We start from the raw sequence: 21,012 nt of genomic DNA, 5'->3' as shown, positions 1-21,012 counted from the left end.
CCTTCCACAACACTGTGCAGTTCTGTTAAGCTGACATTGTTACATTCCTTTTTTCACAGCATCACTGAATATTCCCATCAGTGTGTACAGAAAGTTAACAAAACAAAGAGGAGACACTCATGTTCTTCTTCATGGCATGCTTCCCACACTATCTTGATGCATTCTTTTACCCCACTGACAAGAAGCATGCCCTCAGTGCTGGCTGACTTTGTACTACTAATTCAATAGCAGGTAGAAGTGACAGCTACCTTGTTGGTTTATACCAAAGCACCTCTTCATATTCCATTCAGTAAAACCAAAAAAAGAGATTCTGCTGCCTTGGCTGAAGAGCAAAACTCAATGTATTCTTCAAGGATGCATGTTTCTACATAAAAACTCAGTGCCTTCATCCCATGTTTGAGGCAATTGTGGATGACATGATATCTGAACCCCACTTGTGTCAGTTGACAGCCTCATATTTTGGTTCCCAAAAACTCTTTTGTGCTGGTTGCTTTTTTCCATCCACAAGATGTTTTTCTTTCCATTTCAGGATCTGTTAAAATCCTTAGAAGCTCTTTGGTTCCACAACCAGGGCTGACCTTAACCCAACTGGAGCAATTGCTCCCAATTGGGTCTCATTCCTAAGGACCCTGCCATTCTAGGATAATCTGCTCTCGTCTTGTCAAATATGCACAACACATTGCAATGGACACTTATCATTACATTGTATGTTTTATAGAGAACAGCAGCGGTTTTAATTTTCTTCTGAATTCACATGAAAACAAGTGATTTTGTAGCTACAGGTTGTTCCAAGTTATTCACTGGGGTTCATTACCCCTAGTGGGTAATGGGTTATTCCTGGGTTTCATTACCCCTAGTGGATTTAAAAAATCAGTAGATAAAAAAACAGTGGAGAAATAGATTTAAAGACCCACTTCCAGGTTTAATGCCCTTCCATTGCTCCTAATGGAATAAGATCTTTTCTCAGCATCCGCAGGGGGTTGATTCTGGGATTCCCTGCTGATACCATAAAATGTGTTAAATAAAAGCTGTTAAAAAACATTAAAAAGTGTGTCCCTTTACAATTGGGGTTTAAAAACAGCTTTTCTTACTGTTGTAGAGAGGCAGTCAGCAATTAGAAATGCAAAGGACCTCCTGCCTTTGTCTGGTTCAGCTAAAGAATGAAATGATCACTTGCATTACTGTCTCTCTACAACAGTGAGAAAAGCAGTTTTTCAGACTGTGATTTTAAAGGGATGCATTTTTTCCCCTTCTCCAGGGATCAGCACATTCCTTCTCATCTGCAGTGGCCATTCATGCTGAGTCAAATCCGTGTATAAAAAAATCCATGTATAAGAAGGTTTGGCCTGTATTTACTTTTCAGAGGTAATCTACACATTTTGTTTGTTTACTTGTAGGTTTACATGTATGCAATTTTATATTAAAATGTACTTGTGGTGCTGGGGGATGCTTATTGAGGTGGCCCTTGAGGTGTGTGCACTGCAGGACTCAAATCTTGATGCCATGCTATTTAACAGCTACATAAAACTGCTGGGAGAGGTTATCTGGGGATTTGGAATGGAGTGCCAATGGAATACTGATGCTCTATCTCTCCTTAAATAAATAAATAAATAAAACAAAAAAACCAGTAAATAAAAAAAAAATATATATATAAATAATTCTCCTTTTGCAGAATATAATGCTTGATCCGTGCAGAATTTTGTTTGTCATACATTCGTACTTAAAGGCATACCCTTAATAAACAGTCTATATTAAACAAAGTTCAGATATACAGCATATCTGATTATATGAGTAATAGTCACTGAATACAAATTACATATTTAAAATATTTTGAACGTTTTAGCATTGTGATAGGAATTCTGTTGCTGTGGTCTAGTGTAAAGCTGGCTGCCTCTAGGGCTCAGAAAATTACAAACTAATGTGACATTTCAGAAGCTGGGAAAAGGGAAAAGGGGGATCAGGAAAAAAAAACCCGATGTAATACTATAATGTTTTTAGATATATACATAGCATTCTGACATTGGCTCAATTTGTTATGCTACCTGACATCTTCATGTGTAGTTTAAACAAGATTTTGTTCTTGGGCTGCTCTTCCTTTTCAGCCTTCTGCTTAAGGAGATGGATGATAAATGGAAACATAAACACAGCATGAGAATGTGAACTAGCTCCCAAACATTTCAATAGTCTTATAAACAACTGTTCATTGTTACCTTTAGTTGGATTACAGCTTCCCTCAAAGCAGTAAGGCACTTCATCTATGTTACAGAACTAAATCTTAATGTTTTAGTGTATTTGCTTAAAGGCTTCAGTGTTTAAACAACGGCTATATAATTATACATTCATTAAACAGTGCATTTTAAGTTGTAGTATCATAATGACCCGAACTGAAGAAAAATTGCCCGTAAATGGATTCGCTTTGGTTTGAGCCCATTTGTTTTACAGTGTTAATTTTAGTTATGTCTCTTTGAAACAACCTTAGTTTGCCTTTTCCATTTGTCTCCTGTCCATGGTTGGCTTTCAATGTTCAGTGAAGGCATAGGCTGTCCATTCTGTACTTCCATACTCTTGTCAGTCAACTCTCCATTAGCATCCACCTTCTCTTTCAGAAGAGATTCCCAATTAAACCATAGACTGGCCTAGACCATACAAGTCATCACAGACTTAAGTTCCCATCAGGAATCTACATTATAGAGACGACCAACACATCTTCATAATTATTTACTTTATTTTGGAAAGCAGTTGGAACAGAAATAGAATAAAACTTTTCCTACTCAGTTTTGACTTCTGTTATTTGAGTACAACTGTGATCTAATTTTGCTAGGGGCTCTTTAAAAATATACAACTCAACTTGTAGCATAGTAAAATTTGGCACAGGAGCAGGAGAATAAATTATATCACAGATGAAACCACAGTGAGACATTTCATACCTATTTGAGAAAATAGTTGTAAATCTGTTTCTTAACTGTTTGCAAAAGACATTTTTGGAAAGCAGACTAATTCAGGAACATTTTTCTTTTTAATTTTAGATATACTTGCCATTTAAATAGCTTTGAAATTTATACAATTTTGTGTAACTGTCAAAACACTTAATTATACTGTGCCTTGAAGGTATAAAGCTGTCAAATAAATCAGTATCTTAGCATAAATGTTTGGTGAATTGCTTTGGCTACTATTCTATAGATGCATGTGGCAAAACTTTGTGGCACTTAGTCAGCAGGTATAGGACAATGCTGATACAATGAGCATTAATTACTTGTAAAACAAGAAGTAGTAATCAGATGGCTTAAGTCTTTGAGTGTGTGTCCCCAGGGCAGTGGGCAGTACTAAATCTAACTTCCAAAGGCTGCAATCCTAACCACACTTTCCTGAGAGTAAGCCCAGGAGAGTATTTTCCCCATTGAACAAAATAGGACTTACTTCTGAGTAGACCTGGTTAGGACTGTGCCCAAAATTACATATCTAAGCTCCTTTAAACAATGCCAGAAAAGTTAGTGTCTCTCTGAGAAGTGAAAAAGGAGTACAGGTTGGGCATCTCTTATCTGAATTGCTTGGTACCAGAAGTGTTTTGGATTTTTCCATATTTCAGAATACTTGCGTATACATAATGAAAGATCTTGAGGATGGTGCCTAAGTTTAAATTCAAATTCATTTTGAATTCATTTATTAATTGATTTATGATTCATATACCCATTATGCACATAGCCTGAAGGTAATTTTATACAGTATTTTTAACAATTTTGTGCATGAAACAAGGTTTGTGCATGAAACACAGTTTATGATTTTATTTCTTTAGGCAAAAAAATTTAAACAAACCAAGTTAGCACTCAAAAAAGTTCTGTATTTTGGAATATTATGTATTTCGGAATTCCGGATAAGGGGTACTCAACATTAATGACTTGATAAATATTTGTAAAACTAAGCTTAATTTGTAGGTTAAAAAAAAATTCCAGGATCTGATAACACAGGCCAACATACATTTTGCTTCCTTAAATGTTACACCAGTTCCTGGGTATATTTGGGGTGCTGATTCCAAAAATGGCATCGTTTTGCCCTATCACATCTAGTTTCGGAGACATGGCATAGCCTCTTTAGTTAATGGTTCAAGCAGCTTCCTCATGAGGAAGCCTGCACCATGGCTTCCTCATGAGGAAGCTGCTTGAACCATTCACTAATGAGGCTATACTATATCTCCAAAACTAGATGTGATAGGGCAAAACATGCCTTTTTTGGAATCTGTGCCCCAAATTCATATCAAACCACCATGAAGTTTGGGAAAAACTTTTCTGACCCCCAGTTTTGTAGGCCTGTGCTATTATAAAGAATTTTTGTAGAACTGTGTGTGTGTGTGTGTGTGTGTGTGTGTGTGTGTGTGAGAGAGAGAGAGAGAGAGCAAGCAAGCAAGCAAGCAAGCAAAAACAATGGCAATGCAAACTCTAAACTTGCCAAAGGTGATTGGGGTGAAGTAAATTAGTTTCCCTTTGAAGCTTTTCTTCTTTCCTTCTTTCAAAAATGAATAAGGAGACCCTTGAATGAAAGCTGCTTTTCATTAGTGCTACCCAATACCTATTGGAAAGAAAGAGCTCTCCTAACACACACAAACAGGAGAGTAAAGGAAAGCTTCCCCTTTCTAAGAGGAAGAGTTCAGCTAAACAGCTCCTAGCCTCTCTTTCCAGTCAGGTGGCTTCAAATCAAAGTTAATTACTGCAGTCATTTATTCTAATCACTCTGTTGGTATGGCTAGCTGCATTCTGTCATGGGGTGGCATCGTTTGAAGCCAGTTCAGTTTGAAAGCCACTGCAGGGTACTTGAGCCTCATTAGTGAGGCTTATCCATGCCTGGCTCTGGATGTGATCCCTGATTAACTCTGTGTTAGCCTTCTCCCCAGACAACACTCCTCCCTCCCTCTTTAGTTCCAATTAACTCTTGCTTTGCTGCTTGCGGTTCATTCACATCAGGACACAGAAACAGAAGGTGATGTTATTTAGCTGTCTCTTGGTTTGCTAAGGAAAACATTAAATCCATGCTGGTATCACCCAGCTTGGTTCATATTGTTGTTGTTAAGAGTATTTATATTCCACTTTTCAACAAAAAGTTCACAAAGCGGTTTACAGAGAAAATCAAATAACTAATGCTGATTTCTTTACACTTTTTCTATTAGAAAATAGTTCTTAGGATAGAGACTTGTCAAATAACTTACCAACATTTAGCGAACAGTACAGCCACCCTCCTTACTTATTGAAATCATTTGTTCTAAGTTAATTTGTTTAATATTCATATATCTAAAATACTTGTGTTTTCTAGAACTTGGAAGCCATACACCTGGCTACTTAGTGGCCATAAATTAGAGCAAGTAAAACAGGTTAAATACATTGATTTAAATTTACATTATAATTCTTTCTGGGCTATTCCCTGGAAAATGGCAGTTAATGTAGCTAACGTTACTGCTCAATCCATCGCTTGCTTTTTCTTTGTGAGAGGTAACCGTTACATTCCAGCAACTTTGAAAACCTTTAATGCCAAGGTGATTCACCAATTATTTTATGGAATTCCTCTTTGGATTGGGGCTTTAAATAATACCCTGGAAATGTCCAGGGTAAATGTCTGCAAGCAATCCTGGATCTCCGAACTGTGTAGCTTATGCAGCCCTATGTTTAAAAACAGGCCAGTCAGTGCTGGTTGATGTCTGTTAAATATTAGTTGCACCTATACTACAACTATGACACCCATAGCTTACTCTATATCAGGGGTGTCCAAACTTTTTGGTAGGAGGGCCACATCATCTCTCTGACACTGTGTCAGGGGCCAGGAAAAAAAATTAATTTACATTTCAAATTTGAATAAATTTACATAAATTTACACAAATGAATTTATTAGAGATGGAACTTATATGAATGAATGAAGGTCTTGCAATAGCTCAAGGCCTATAAAAGGCCTTGCACAAAGCAAGGCCAGCCTTTCCTTCACTGCTGCTGCAGCATCACAGACATGAAACAACAAGCAGAGGAGGGAGCCCTTGTCCCACAGTTCATGCAAGAAATCGAACAGTTGCCCTCATCCCTGAGAGCAGTTGCGCCAGGCCGGCACAGGCTCCAGCAAGTCTCTGGAGGGCCAGAGTCTCATTGGAAACTGAGGGCTCCCTGTGGGCCGGACTGGGAGTCCTCAAGGGCCGCAAGTGGCCCCCATGTCAGGGTTTGGGCACCCCTGCTCTATATGATGTGCCTTGAACCTAATCAGCCCCTTGTTTTAGCTATTCTGGAAAAGAAAATCAACTCTGTTGGATTGTTCTTTGAATCCTTAGGTTTGCTTTCATATCGAGAGGCATTTCAGTGTATCAGACATACCCTTCTTGACATTGAAAGGCAGGATCTTCGCAATGCAGCAGATAGAGCACACTTCCTGTTATGCTTGGAGATCCCTATAATTTATGGTCGAGTAGCCTTGTATCTGTATTCACTGCTCTGCTATCAGAAAAGAAGAGCTTTTTCTCTTGCTCGATTTAATGTCCTCCTGTCCACTGTCTTATTTGGAAAATTTCATAAGATAGCTTATACTGACAGGCGCTGCCTTTGCGGGCAGGGATATATTGAGACCATTGTCCACTCTATTCTTTACTGCCCCTTCTGCACTTGAGATCCATCAAAGACATCTGGACTCCATCTAAGAGGAGGATTTACTGATGTGGCAAAAATATGTTATCTTTTAACTGACTCTTCTGCTGAAATAACTGATATGGTGGCAACCTTTCTGTATCAGCTTACTGAGGTGCATAACTGAGAAGCTGATTTACTTTCTGGCTGACCTAATGTATATAGTCTGCAGATTTGTTTGTTATATATGCCAATTCTATTCTAATATTCATGCAGAAAAATTTAGATTAAAGATTAGCAAAATGCAGCAGAACAATGGGTCATTTGTTTGGTCTGGTCTATAACCTGGCCTCTGGCCCCCTAGAACCCTAACCATTATATGTTTGCATAGTTATTCCTGGAAAGAATGCAGGCTTTGAATTGAACCATTATGTAACTTCACAATGTTACTGATTTAGCTGTTGTGCTGTTGATTTTGACCTTGTATCTAGAGCAATGGTTTTCAATTTTTTTAGAGGCCTAGGGGCTGCTGCCTGATTTATAAATGCCAATGGGTGTGGTTATAATAGTGATTGGGCAGCAGTGTTTCCCCCCCGCCCCCCCCCCCAAGCAGCAGCTTGTTTAATCCTTTATGCCTGTAGCCTAATTTGCCCTGTCAGATTTACAAAGCATCAAAAATTGGGTCTTGGTGCATCCTGGACAAACAGTTTGAGAACCACTGATCTAGAGGATTGGGTAGGATAATGAGACTCCAGAGAGAGGTTAGTAGATGTTCTTAAGGGATATGATTAACCTTACAAATACATCTGAATCAGTACATGGCAAATCCAGGCTTAGTTCTTGACATCTTCTGGGTCTCGCTGGAATGGGACCATAGCTCACTAGAAGAGCACATTCTCTGCATTTAGAAGGCCCCAGGTTTGGGCAGATCGACCCTTTTGTGTAACCCTGGGGAACTGTTACCACTCAGTGTAGACTATACTAAGTGGACCAAAGGGCTTCCTTAGAAGAAACCAGCTTCCTATTCTATGTACTACCATGGCCCAATGGTCTACTCTATGAAATGTAAGGTACTCACTATGAAATGATGACATCAGTGGTAAGTACAACACTGCCACCCTAGTCTCTTGCTGATTGCATTTCATAGATCAGTCTCTCCATGAATTTGGGTCACAGAGCCTGCTGGGGCAATAGGCAGCAGAAGCAGCTGCCTGGTGCAAATTGCAACAAAGATAGGCTGCGAAAAGTGGAGACGGTGGTGCAGAACAGTAAGACTTCTCCATTGCCAGGCTATGCCTGGACTGGTTATCTGGGCACACAGCGGACTGCAGTTTTGAGACAGTTGATTTACTATCAAATCAACAATAATTATTTCAAAGTTGGTGTCTGAATTACCATCAGTATATTATATCATAAAAAATATTTTAAAAATAGTTATGTACAACACTGCTAGATAAACTTTTAGATAATTTTTTGTATAGACCCTTAATATATAGCAAATATATTTATTCACAAATATGTGACTTAAATGTGAAATTAACTTTGTAATGCGATCACAGTGAGTAGCACTGAATACAGGTTTTCCATAACCCTTTGATCATAGTTCATAATGATGCAAACCAATTAAAATTTCAAGAGAAGATGGGATTAAGTACATTAAACAAATATATTTCCCTGTCTCTATAATATGTGATATCATATTCCTGGACATACATAAATTTTATTTATTTACAGCTGTGTTACAGCATATCTTACAAATTGTACAGTGCAGCACAGCTGTAATTAATTCATGTATGTGTGTATGCCCAAGAATATCATAAGAATATGTGTAGCTGTTAGATAAATGTATTTAAGTATACATAAAAACTGTATATTGTATTGGCAGCCTTCAGTCTCGAAAGACTATGGTATCGCGCTCTGAAAGGTGGTTCTGGCACAGCATCTAGTGTGGCTGAAAAGGCCAATCCGGGAGTGACAATCCCTTCCACATCGGGAGCAAGTGCAGTCTGTCCCTGGTCTGTCTCCCTGGCTATGGGCCTTCCTTCTTTGCCTCAGACTGCTGGCAAAGTGTCTCTTCAAACTGGGAAAGGCCATGCTGCACAGCCTGCCTCCAAGCGGACCGCTCAGAGGCCAGGGTTTCCCACTTGTTGAGGTCCATCCCTAAGGCCTTCAGATCCCTCTTGCAGATGTCCTTGTATCGCAGCTGTGGTCTACCTGTAGGGCGCTTGGGACCTCACATTGCAGTGGTGCTTTTCAAAGGACTCCGGTGGGGAGATTCTGCCTCACCTGCCTCCCCACCCGCTGCTCTTCCCTGCTTATTTGTAGGAATTACTGAGAATAATGTGCCTGAAGTGCTTTGCACATCTAGGGAAAATTACTGTGGTGAGCATCCAGAGTACCCCTTCTATGAATGCAAGCTGTCTCAGTGAACAGAAGTGTTTCATTCATACAGAGGGTCCTTAAGCAAACCAAAGGGACCTATGTGCTAGCATAGCTTCTTCCATTCCCAAAGGGAGCTTTTGTTCATTGAAGCATTAGCCTGGATGCTACCCCAGAAACATATTGCTGCTACCACCATCATATGAATATGTAAATCTGCCCTGTACTGAATAAGGAGTCTAGCCTATACTGAATAAGGAGTCTACGGAGTCCAGCATTATTTAGGCCAGGTTTTTCAAACATACGACCTGCAGAACCTCTTTGGGTGACCTACGGAGTTCCAAGGCCACTCCCTGCCGCCTTTGAACATGACTGGAGCTACGGTCTAGTCACATACAGAGGATCTTCTGAGGGTCACGGAGGCCATGCGCTGACCTCTCCGACCCTCAGATGCCTTGGAAGGCCTTTAAACATCACTTCTGGTTGTTTTTTTTAAAAATCTGCAGCGACGTTTGAGGGCCTTCCAAATCCTAAACCGGAAGTGATGTTTCATGCACATGCCCTTTTTTAAAAATTTCAGTACACATATTAATTTGTGCTTTCTTGTTAAAAATGGCAGCTGCCTTAAAAGTATAGTGGCCCACACTGCCATTTTACCCTGAAATATCCTGGATTTATGCTGTACCTAGAGCATTGTAGAAATACAGGCATGCACCATTTAACAACTGTTCACTTAACAATGGACCGCATATATGACGGTGGTCAAAGCACAATAAAGATGCTCTTAATGAGGCAATCACATCTCCTATACCGTGCAGTGGAGTGTCGGTTTACCCAACAAGGAGACTCTTAAGGCAAAGAAGAGGAAATCTACCTCTAGTAGCCTGTGCAGCCAACTAATGTCTGGTAGGACTGTTTGTTTACACAACAAAGGCAATAGATTGGACTGAATGTTCACTTAATAACCAAATTGCATAACAACAGGGATTGGAGAATGTATCCCTGTTGTTAAGCGGTGCACACCTGTATTCAATGCTGGGTGCCAGAAGTTGACACTGCAGATTCACATCTCTGCTGTCTGCTGAGCAAGGTAAGAATTCACCCCTCCAACCTTCTGAAAACTAGAAGTAGCTTTTTGTCTCTGAAAACCAGAAGTAGCTTTCTAAGGCTTTTACAGGCCATTTGGAGGCTTGCAGAGGCCTGCAGAGTGGGTTGCCAATCAGAAGAGGCCTCCCAGGCCTCCCCCAGCACCACTTGGATCATCGCCTAGACAAGGTGGTCACAGGGTGGGAAAGATTGGGAACTGCTGCCATAGAGACAGACTGACAGTCAAAAGTTTGTTGGAAGCTCTTGTTAGCGTAGCTAGCCCACATCCCCATTTGTACTGTATGTTTTGCTTCTGCGTTTTACACTATTGTTAGAAATCAAGTGTAATCTTTTAGAAAAAAAAGAACTGCTTCCAGTGTGTGCTCATAGATGCTTGGCTGCTTTGGAGGGGAAGCAAGGCTAGTACAGCCCCAGGGCATATGTATAAATAAACCTCTAGAGTTGATGGTAGGTTTCACCTGCATAGGGTTTCACATTCATGATATACATTTTGTGGTATTTTTGCCCCTGTTTACAAGTCAGCATGCTGTTCTGCTACCATGAAGGATTGGCTTTTCTTAGTGTTTTATATGGCAAGTAAGGTAAAATGTGAAGACTGCATCTTCTTTATACTGATCCTTTTGCAATTATTCAAGCAAAAGTGATTACTCCCAGCCCAATCCTGAGCTGCCCAGGGCGCCCAGCCTCTGTGCACTGAGAACGCAGGCGGCACCGCAGGCAGCACCTCAGGAGAAGGGGACTTTTGTCCCCTTCTCCCGGGTCAGGTAAGCAGTCCCGCAATGGGGCTACTCACTTTACCACCAACCGAAAGGTCGGCTGTAAAGTAAAGGTGTTTATGTAGGGCGCCGAGCCCACATGAACACCTTGGATCCAGTGGAGCAGAGCTCCACGAACCTGCCGCTCTCCCTCCCCCCCAGCATGCCTCCCACTCGCCCCCCTCCCCCGCCTCCCTGGCAAACCTCCTCCCTGCCCCCCCTCCCCTGCTTACCGTGCCACAGCTCAGCGGTCCATGAGACCACCGAGCAGTGGAGGCTGGGCGCCCACCCTGTACTAACCTGTCACTGGGCTAGCATGGGCGGTAGCCTGGCGGTGAGGCTGTGAGTGAGTGCTGGCACTGGCCCGGCACTGGACTAGCATGGACGGTAGCCTGGCAGTGAGTGTGCAGCAGCACGATGCCACGGCACCGAGCCCAGGATTGGACTCTCCCTCGTCAGTCTGTTTAGGGTTGCAGCCTTGAACCAGGTACTTCTCTTGCAATCCAATGTGTGCCTACTCAGAAGTATCATTCAGTGGGGCTTACTCCCAAGTAAGTGTGTATAAGATTGCAGTCCAAGTATTATATAAGCCTGTACTTGTCTTTCTACACAGTGCACAAGCCAAATATTTCATAGTGTTCATGTTCTTATGGCTGCCTCTTTTGCAATTCTTTCTCCCTTGGACTTTCAGGAATGAAACAAGCAACTGAACAGATTACTAATTTCAACTGGATAGGGAGTATATGAATAAACATACACTGCATTTCCAAATGTAGTCTCAAAGTTCCTGTATTTGTGAAAAGAGCACCAAAACTCTGTGATAAAGTATGGATGGTTAGGTAACTATCCTCTGAATTGCATATGTTGGAAATGAATTTAAAAAGTAAACAAGACAAAAGAAACATCAAATGCCGCTGATGTTGTGGGACACATCAGTTGTTTAATATTAACTATTAGGATAGCAGTGTTTTTTACTATTTGTTTTTCTATGTTGTAATATTCTCTCGAGTGGTTTACCCCTAGATTTTGAATGCAAGGCCAGCATTTTAAGAGTTAATTTCTTATTAGGACAAGAGGAAATCTGGTAACTATTGAAGAGACTAGACCTAATGGTGCACACAAACAATTTGTCAGTCTTCTTAAACCTGAATAGCTTTCTGCAAAGTGGCTGTTCTTGCTTTGTTTGAACAGACTAAACTTTTCCTTTTTAGACTTTAAATCTTAGAAGGGAATGTGATCCACATATTCAATCAAAATCATTTAATTCAAAGCATATTTTGATTGGAAGAAAGCTGATGTGGAAACTCCATAATTTTTTTTTTAAGTTGAAAGGACTTTTTATCATGTATTTAACAGGAAAATTTGAAACGGTTCTAATTAGCCTGAAAAAAACAGTCTTCATCATTGTAAATTAGAAAGGTCATACATCAGTGTTAAGGAAACATTACTGCTAGTGTTTGAAATCCAGCACATGCAAACATAACAGACTGCTTGATTTTTTAAATTGTGTTTGTTGCTCATATTATCATGTGGTGGTTGAGCAGCCTTTAAAAGAAGGTGAGTGTATTTTTTAAGTGAAAGTGGATTACAGTATTTTCAGTCTTAAAACTAGTTCCTAGTTTTTTCCCCTTAGTCAGAGTTTTTTAATTGAACTTTTAAAAGATTTATATTTTGTATATGATTACTTTTTCCTCATATTACTATTAGTTTACAAGACAACAATAATTTATATGTTGTGAAATGGCTTCTCTAGGATCACAGAAACAGTTTCATCTTTCTGTTGCTATGTCTGTCTTATAAAATTGCCAGGGTGTGAATTGCACTAAATACCTTTATTTATATATAGAACAACTAATAATAATTGAATTTTAATGGAATATGTTTGTGTTTGATTTCTGCTTGTTTCATTCATTTGAGGGGTAAGTTAAGTGAGAATGAAACCTGTTTCATTAATCCACCCCTATTATTAATGCCTTTGCTCACATAAAATTCCATAGCAATGTATCTTGGTATTTTCATTATTTTAAAAATACTTTTGGCTCTAGTCCAAATGTTTGTTTTTAATCAAGAGTAGTCCTTTTCACTGTGATTAGTCTGTCAAACCTATTATCTAAGCCAAGTTAAAATGTGTGATGGTACATCCGTGAAAGAGAGAAATGTGCATGAAGAGAGAAAAAATGAGAAAAAATATCTTGATGTTATTAAAGTACAAATTAAGTAAAGTCTTAATTTCAAGCAAAGCACACAGTTTTTTCAAACTTTTTGTTATCTAACATGATCACATTTCAACCGTCCTGTATAGCCTAGTTAGTTCTACTCAGAACAGAAGATTAAGACTATTTAAAAAAAAAATACAGCACTCTATTTTCCTATATTTGAAGGTGAAACTTCAAGAGTGCCTCATCAAATTGTATTGCATGTTAAAAATATTTATGACCAGTTTGGCATTTTCCTTTGCTGGCATCTCAGGCTCAATATGTTGATGATACTGGAGCATTTCAGCCTTGTGAATGGATAAATGAAAGTTGCTAATAGGTGTTTGTGTTTGACATCTGTATATTGTACTTTTTAGCATATCTCAAGTGTTTTAGTCTTGGTCTAATAGAGCTCATTAAAAAAATAGATATCAGCCCCAAGACAGTTTGTCAAAGCTAATATGAGTCCCACTGGACTGAATTGACAATTTGAGTGTAGCTTTCCATGGCAGTCCTCTCGTGGTCTTATTTGATCCTTAACAATTGGGCATTAATCCCTGATTTATTTTACAATAACTCAATACAGCTGAATATTATTGTACTGTGTTGGATGTTTTAGTGGATTTTATTTTTTACAAAATTTTCTCAGAGCACACACAGGGTATAAATGATGTATCCTGTCTGCTGTGGGAGCACTAACAATTGATTGGATAGGGTTTAAGAGCAGCAAGGGGAAGGAAGTTAGTATCCCCTAGTTGCACACCGTATTTAACTGTAGCTTTAATGAGCTCTGTCTGTCTCAGAAGCTTTGAGTTGTCCTAAATGTTTAGGTTTCTATAGTTTTTTTTTTATTATTGGTGAACTGAAGATTTTTGAGAGTGGAAAACAAACTAAACCATGTAGCTTGGTATGGAGGGAGCTTGCTAAATCTAAGATATTAATATATGAGAGCATTATAGATGTAGGTAGTTTTTTTGGTGATAACGAAATAAAAACATATAACGCCACTTTCTGCATTTCTTACTTTTGTAAAAACAAAAAACCCAAAATCTGTCGAAAAAACCTTTCTCTAACACCTCTTTATATTCTCTAACACCTCTGTATGAATGTGGCTGCATCTACTGATACTATACCACCTATATCACCTACCTAGTACACGTTTAAGGCAAGATGCTGTAATTTAAGTCAATTATAAATTATAATTATGATTTATAAAAACGCACACTTGGAATAAAAACATCTAACACCGCTTTCTGCACTTTTAACTTTGGAAAACACAAATCTGCAAAAAAAAAAAAAATTCACCCACCTCTTATTATAGACTTTGTGTTGAATATCCAATCCATTTTATAAGGCAGTGTCCAATATCTAACTGGATTTATATTACCTGCATTACATTATGACACCTCTTGTGCGTACTTGGCTTGAGTTTCTTTTAGAGAATGTTCTTGTTTATGCACAAAGCTTCTATATTCTGCTTCTACTATAGTTAATTTCTTATGTATTCCTAACAGTTAGCTTAAATCTATAAAAGATTTGAACATTTTTTAAAAAATTTGAATTTATTTATTTTTTTAAAAGAAAACCTTTTTTGTATTACTGAATATTGCTGTTCCATCTGCTCACCTTGTTTAGCAATAATATTCACCTGCTGGAAATTAACTATATACCCAGTGGCAAATATGTTGGAAAACCTTGTTGCAAAGAAAAAGAAAAAAAATTTTATGGCTACATGATTATTAATTATATAATAATTATATTTAATTAGCATGAATATATTAAATTATATATTTAGGCTGCAATTTTATACAGGCATAGCTGGTATTAAGTCCTGTTGAACAATGGCAGTTACTTCTGAGCACACAAAGGATTTTGCTGTTAGTATATTTTGCTGAAAAATACACTTTTAGGTGAACAATAAAATTAAAGCAAATTCAGTTAATTGAATTTACCAAAGCTTACTCAAACTTTTTTGCATGAATTTCAAGCATTGTTTTTCTGTTCTCTTGAGGATTTACTAAATGTGTATGGCACATGATTTTAGATGATTGCAGAACAATATTGCAATAGTTCTTGGTACTCTTTGGTTTTATGCAGTTTACTCTAATAACATAAATGTATATTTCAGTTGATAAATCTCTTAAGAATTTTAAGTTAGAACAAACCATGTGTGCTATGCCTTTTGGGCATATGAAAATAGTTTTCCTTCTTTCCCTTTCTCTTTGTTTGATAAATTTATGATAAATTAAATATCTAGTGCTTAATGTTTCTGGGAGGAAAAGCAAGAAAATTTGGGGAAAAAAACATGTCAGTTGCTGAGTCTTTTTGTCTTTTGTATTCTCAAACGTATACTGTAGGGACACTCAGGAGAATTCTCACAGTTTTTAGCTTATTAAACAATTTTGAAATCATTAATATTTAATTGGATTGGTTATTTTTTATAGTTTTAATTGTGTGCATGTTTATGAAGTTTTTTTTTTTTTAATTTAAATACCAACCAGAGCATTGTGTACATACATAAGGGTAGCTTTCCTTGTAGGTGTTTATACTGGAAGATTTTTCCATATGGTCATTTTTTGGTGGCACATAGAAGAATGTCTTGATATACTGTCTAGTCATCCAACCATTATAAAGAATGTTTCTAGCAATGGACTGCCTGGGCTTCTAAATGAAAAAAATGATATGAAGATATGGATAGGTTTTTTCTTGATTGAAAGTTCTAATTAAGTGAATAGAGGAAAATTAACTGAAATTAGCTGTCAGAAAATCACATTTAAATGAGTGATGAGTTGCTCAGGCAGTAAACATTTAAATGATATAAATTGCCATTTAAGTGTATGGTTTAATGTTTGTCATGCATTAACATGACATGAGATTGCAGTGACAATCAAGCAGCTTGCTCTAATTTGAACATATTTAGGGCTTTTGTGTGGTGTGCACCACACAAATTAAGACAATTGCTGTTTTTATGTGTCAATTTAAATGTTTCTTCAGGCATCAGTTAATGAAACTAACCCATCATTTGAGTATGCACATCGAAGAGTAGTTTCTCAAGGGTTTAGAGTAAATTCGCCCAGTTCAGATGAGGCATTTCCTTGAAAAGGAAATCAGGCTTAATTTCTGTAAGTTATAAAAATGTCCTGCTACATTGTATTGTTTCTTCTGCACTTATTAAAGCAGTAAGACTATACCATTTTGTAAAAAGGGTCTGCCTCAAATTGTTGTAGTCTTTATATTTCAATAGTGTTCAGAATATGATTTTTAAAAAGTCCCAAAAGTACATCTTAAAGTGGTATTCTGGGAGCCAAAGGAGCCTTGTTTGTACAAGGGGAGGTATCCTTCTATAATCTCCTGTAGCACCTGAAAAATTGTTCCTATGAGGTCTGGAACCCCCAAGAGAACTTATTCAGGAAGCCCAGAGAGCTGCAAAGGGAAGGCAAAGCTGGTGAATATTGTCATTTCTCCTTACATAAATGGAACTTCTTCCACTTGCAGAAGACCACTTCAGGATACCACAAATACTGACAAATGTTCCACAAACGATACCACAATACTGACAAATGTTTAATATTTTTGTGGGTAATTTTATTGTATTTCTAAATTGCAAAGTATATAAGAACTGATTAATTGCACTTGTAGTATGTGTGGTTGTATAAATTTATCCAAAAGATCTTGCACACCAACATTTCTCCTTTCAATAGAAAGTTCCATCCATATTTATAACTCTGTGAGATAGCAGTATGCGACACCTTTGTTTAACCTGAGTTAGTGGTATGAGTTGCAAAAGATGAACAACCAAAGCCTTTCTTAGAAAGAGAAGCTACAAATTCTGGGACTATTTAGCTTGGGGGAAAAAGGCAGCTAACAGGGGGACATAATTGAGAACTATATAACTATACATAGTTTGAAGAGGATGGATAGAGCAGTGTCGTAGCTAATAATTGTGTAGCCTGGGGGCAAGCTCAAAAAGTTGCCCCAGAAGTGATGTTTCAACCAGAAGTGACATCATGCCCAGGCTTTTTAAAAAGTGAAAATTGGGAGGAAACTACTTCCTCCCCCCCAGCAGCTCACCACCCACTTGCTCTGCTGCCTCCCCCCCCCCCCGTCGGTGGCATAGCTAAGGCATCTATCTGCTACCCATGGTCAAAGAAAATTTTGTAGAGCCCGGGCTGGAATAATTTTACTTTCGTTTTCGCAGCCAGAGGTTTGAATCAGGCTTGATTCAGACCTGAACATTTAAAGATATACTAACTTGTTTTGACTGTGTTATGTCAAGTTATGACTGTGTGCTGCCTCCAGATTCAGCAACAGTATGCCTCTGAATACTAGTTGCAGGAATGCAGTGGTGAGAGAGAAGTATACCTTGTCTAATACTTGTGGGCTTCCTAGAGTTAACTGGTAGGTCTCTGTAGGAAACAGGATGCTGGACTACATGGGCTTTGGCAAGATCCAACAGGACCCTTCTTGGGTGTTGCATTCAGGTTTTAATCAATAATCCAAGCTATGGGCAACAGTTTGTGAAATATTTACTCTTTAAGGGTGCAATCCTAACCCACTTTCCAGCACCAACATAAGGGCATAAGAACAGCCCCACTGGATCAGGCCATAGGCTCATCTAGTCCAGCTTCCTGTATCTCACAGTGGCCCACCAAATGCCTCAGGGAGCACACAAGACAACAAGAGACCTGCATCCTAGTGCTCTCCCTTGTATCTGGCATTCTCTTATGTTCTATTGGCACAGCTGTGCCAGTGTTGGAAAGTTGGTTAGGATTTGGTTGGTTAGAATTTGGGCCTAAGTCAATTATCTCTTCTTTGTAGCCTTCAAAGTTTATTTTAATAAAATTGCCATCAGGATGTATTTTTCAGGAATAATATTAATGACATTGTATTATGTTGCAGGCATTGGAGAGTGAGTTTGTTTCTTGCCAACTTCACCAATGGATCGATCTGATTTTTGGCTACAAACAGCAAGGGCCTGAGGCTGTCAGATCCCTAAATGTATTCTACTATTTAACCTACGAAGGAGCAGTGAATCTCAATTCAATAACAGACCCAGTACTGAGAGAGGTAAGCATATTAATATATTCAAGAATAACATTTCAGAAATGATTATATGCATACACACTAAAGTGAAATTATTTTATAAGAATATTTGCAAGTGGGGCCTTGGTATCTGCAAGGGATCTGTTCTTGGACCCTCTGCAGATGCCAAAAAATGCAGATAAGCAAATCTGCACTTTTTGGCCCCTACAACCCTCCGAAGAGCTCCAGTCACCTCCGGAGAGCTTCAGAAAGCCCTTCAGAGGCAACTGGAACCAGAAACTGGAAGTACATAAGAACAGCCCCACTGGATCAGGCCATAGACCCATCTAGTCCAGCTTCCTGTATCTCACAGCAGCCCACCAAATGCCCCAGGGAGCACACCAGATAACAAGAGACCTGCATCCTGGTGCCCTCCCTTGCATCTGGCATTCTGACATAACCCATTTCTAAAAGCTGAAAGTAGTGTTTCAGAAGTAGCACCCTCAGGAGGCGACCAGAGCTGGAAACTGGAAGTAGTGCTCTCTGGAGGTGACTGGAGCCTCAGACCAGAGGTAGCATTTTTGGGGTCTTTTCAGCCATTCTGAAGCCTGCAGAGATTGCACACGGCATCTGTGGGCTTCAAAAAGCCCTCCGGAGGATTCAGGTGGAGAAAAGTCTGGCTTTTCACTTTTCATCAAAAATCACTTTTTAACAAAAATTAGTTCAGAAAGCAGTTTAAATTGCTAAACAAATAAATGGTTCCCTAACTGTAAAGGGCTCACAGTTTTAAAAAGATTCAGAAGTGTCACCAGCAATAACCACTGTTCCAGCAACTGGAAAAGACACCTTACTGGAGTGAAGAGAAAAGTTGCTCTCCCTCTCCTAAATATGACACCACTTTAAGAGGTGCCTCTTCACCCAGTTAACAGAGGTTCACTGACTAAGTACATTTGTTAGCAAAGTAAAATATTAGACTAAAATGATTCGGGCTGCATCTGAGGCCTCCTTCCCTTCCTTTTAATGAAAGGGGAGGGGGCGGTTCTCAGGGTGGTGGGAAGCGGCGGGTGCCTACTCCTATTTCAGAGGAGACGCATGCTGCTTTTCCAGCTCCATCAGAGTGTTTTGGGGTCACTGGAAGCAGTGCCCAGGAGGAGAATGCTGCCCACCTCCTGGAAGTGGCAATCACCTATCCTGGGCACTGCTTCCAGCGGCCCCAAAACACTCTGATAGAGTCTTTCGTGCCACTCAGGAGTGGTGCAAAAGGCTCCATCAGAGCCTGGGCTGCCTCCTTCATTCCCCCTTTTTTGTCAAAGGGGGAACAGAGGAGGCAGAGCATGGAAGCAGTTGTGGTGACAATGATGTCACTGTAATTACTTCCGGGTCAGGGGTGGGGTGGTGGTAAAGGCAGAGGTGGCCCCAGGCGCAGAAAAGCCCATGACTGCCTCTACGCGGGGTTCCCCTGGATCTGTTTATCAACTGTTAAGTGAAACTGCAGATACCAGATCCTTACATAAGGGGGCCCATCTGATTTCATAGTAGTATAGCTGACTCCTCTATAGACAGATAACATCAGGGCTTTTTTTGTAATGGAACGCACCAGAACGGCATTCTGGCACCTTTTTCCCCCCTCCTCTCTGCCCCCACCTTTTCCCCCCCGCCTGTACTGCCCCCCCTTTTTTCCCTCCTCCTTGCCTCCACCTTTTTTCCCCTGCCTGCACCACCCCGCTCCGCACTGCTGGCTAGGGAGGGATTCGAACCTCCAACCGTGTGCTCCACAGCCCAGCACTCTCTCCATTGGGCTATAGGAAAGCCTATTGCTAAAGTGTTCAGAACTAATATATAAGGTCTTCAGCCCAGCTGGTGGCTATCAGTGCCTCAAGTATTAGTTCCAAACACTTTGAGCTTAAGAGCTCTGGTGGCTCAATGGCTAAACTCCAGGTCTGTGGAACCAGAGGCTAGGGGTTCAAATCCCAGTGAGGAATAATTTTTTTTAGGTGGGAAGGTGCTCCATAGCTGCAAAATATAAAGGTTGGTTGCTAGTTGCCAAAAGGGGGGCTAGTTGAGGCTGCAAAACTCCTCAAAGTTCAGTCCCAGGCAGGTTCTTTTTTGAACTTTTTTTTTTAAGTCCCAGGTAGGACTTAACCCACAGCCTCCAGCAGGGGGCTCACTCCAGGAGCTTAACAGTGGGTTAAGTCCTAACTGGAACTTAAAAAAAAAAAAAAAAAAAGGTCAAAAAAGAGCCTGCCTGGGACTGAACTTTGAGGAGTTTTGCAGCCTCAACTGGCCCCCCTTTTGGCAACTAGCAACCAACCTTTATATCTTGCAGCTATGGAGCACCTTCCCACCTAAAAAAAATTATTCCTCATAGGGATTTGAACCCCAAGCCTCTGGCTACACAGACCTGCAGTTTAGCCATTGAGCCACCGGAGCTCTTAGGCTCAAAGTGTTTGAAACTAACACTTGAGGCACTGATGGCCACCAGCTGGGCTGAAGACCTTATATATTTGTTCTGAACACTTTAACTACTGTATAGGCTTTCCTATAGCCCAATGGAGAGAGTTTCCTATAGCCCAATGGAGCACCTCCCCACCTAAAAAAAATGGGGTGTTTCACTCCAGCTGTGGCAGGAGTGCTTTTGCTATCAGGGAGCTCACACGGGATGGATGTGTGTGTGTGTGTATATATATATATAAAATGGTTTATAAATAAATAAATAAATAAATAAATAAATAAATAAATAAATAAATAAATAAATAAAAAGTTTTGAGTTCCTGCACCTATTTTTTTTCCAAAAAGAAAAACACTGGATAACATAATAACCATGTTAACAAGTGTGTTACAACCCCTTAAGAATTAAGGATGTGTCCAACTATTTTTTTTTAAATAAAAAGGTAAAAGATTTACAAAATGCTACTATCTTTTTTGGCAAAAAGTCTTTACTGCTTAAAAATTTTTTCTCACTCTGAT

The 21,012-nt window shown here is 39.5% G+C and overlaps 1 protein-coding gene across 1 annotated transcript in view; it reads left to right on the top strand.

Annotated features, from left to right (window-relative positions):
• Positions 1-21,012, top strand: part of LRBA (LPS responsive beige-like anchor protein) — a 542,055-nt gene that overhangs the window by 452,147 nt on the left and 68,896 nt on the right. Inside the window, exon 48 of the mRNA XM_066631587.1 lies at positions 17,923-18,090. Coding sequence (XP_066487684.1) covers positions 17,923-18,090 — 168 coding nt within the window. The remainder of the gene's footprint in view (positions 1-17,922; positions 18,091-21,012) is intronic.

This window comes from Tiliqua scincoides, chromosome 6 (genome assembly GCF_035046505.1).
Source record: "Tiliqua scincoides isolate rTilSci1 chromosome 6, rTilSci1.hap2, whole genome shotgun sequence".
Classification (NCBI taxonomy): domain Eukaryota; kingdom Metazoa; phylum Chordata; class Lepidosauria; order Squamata; family Scincidae; genus Tiliqua; species Tiliqua scincoides.
This window is presented reverse-complemented; position numbering and strand designations above follow the sequence as displayed.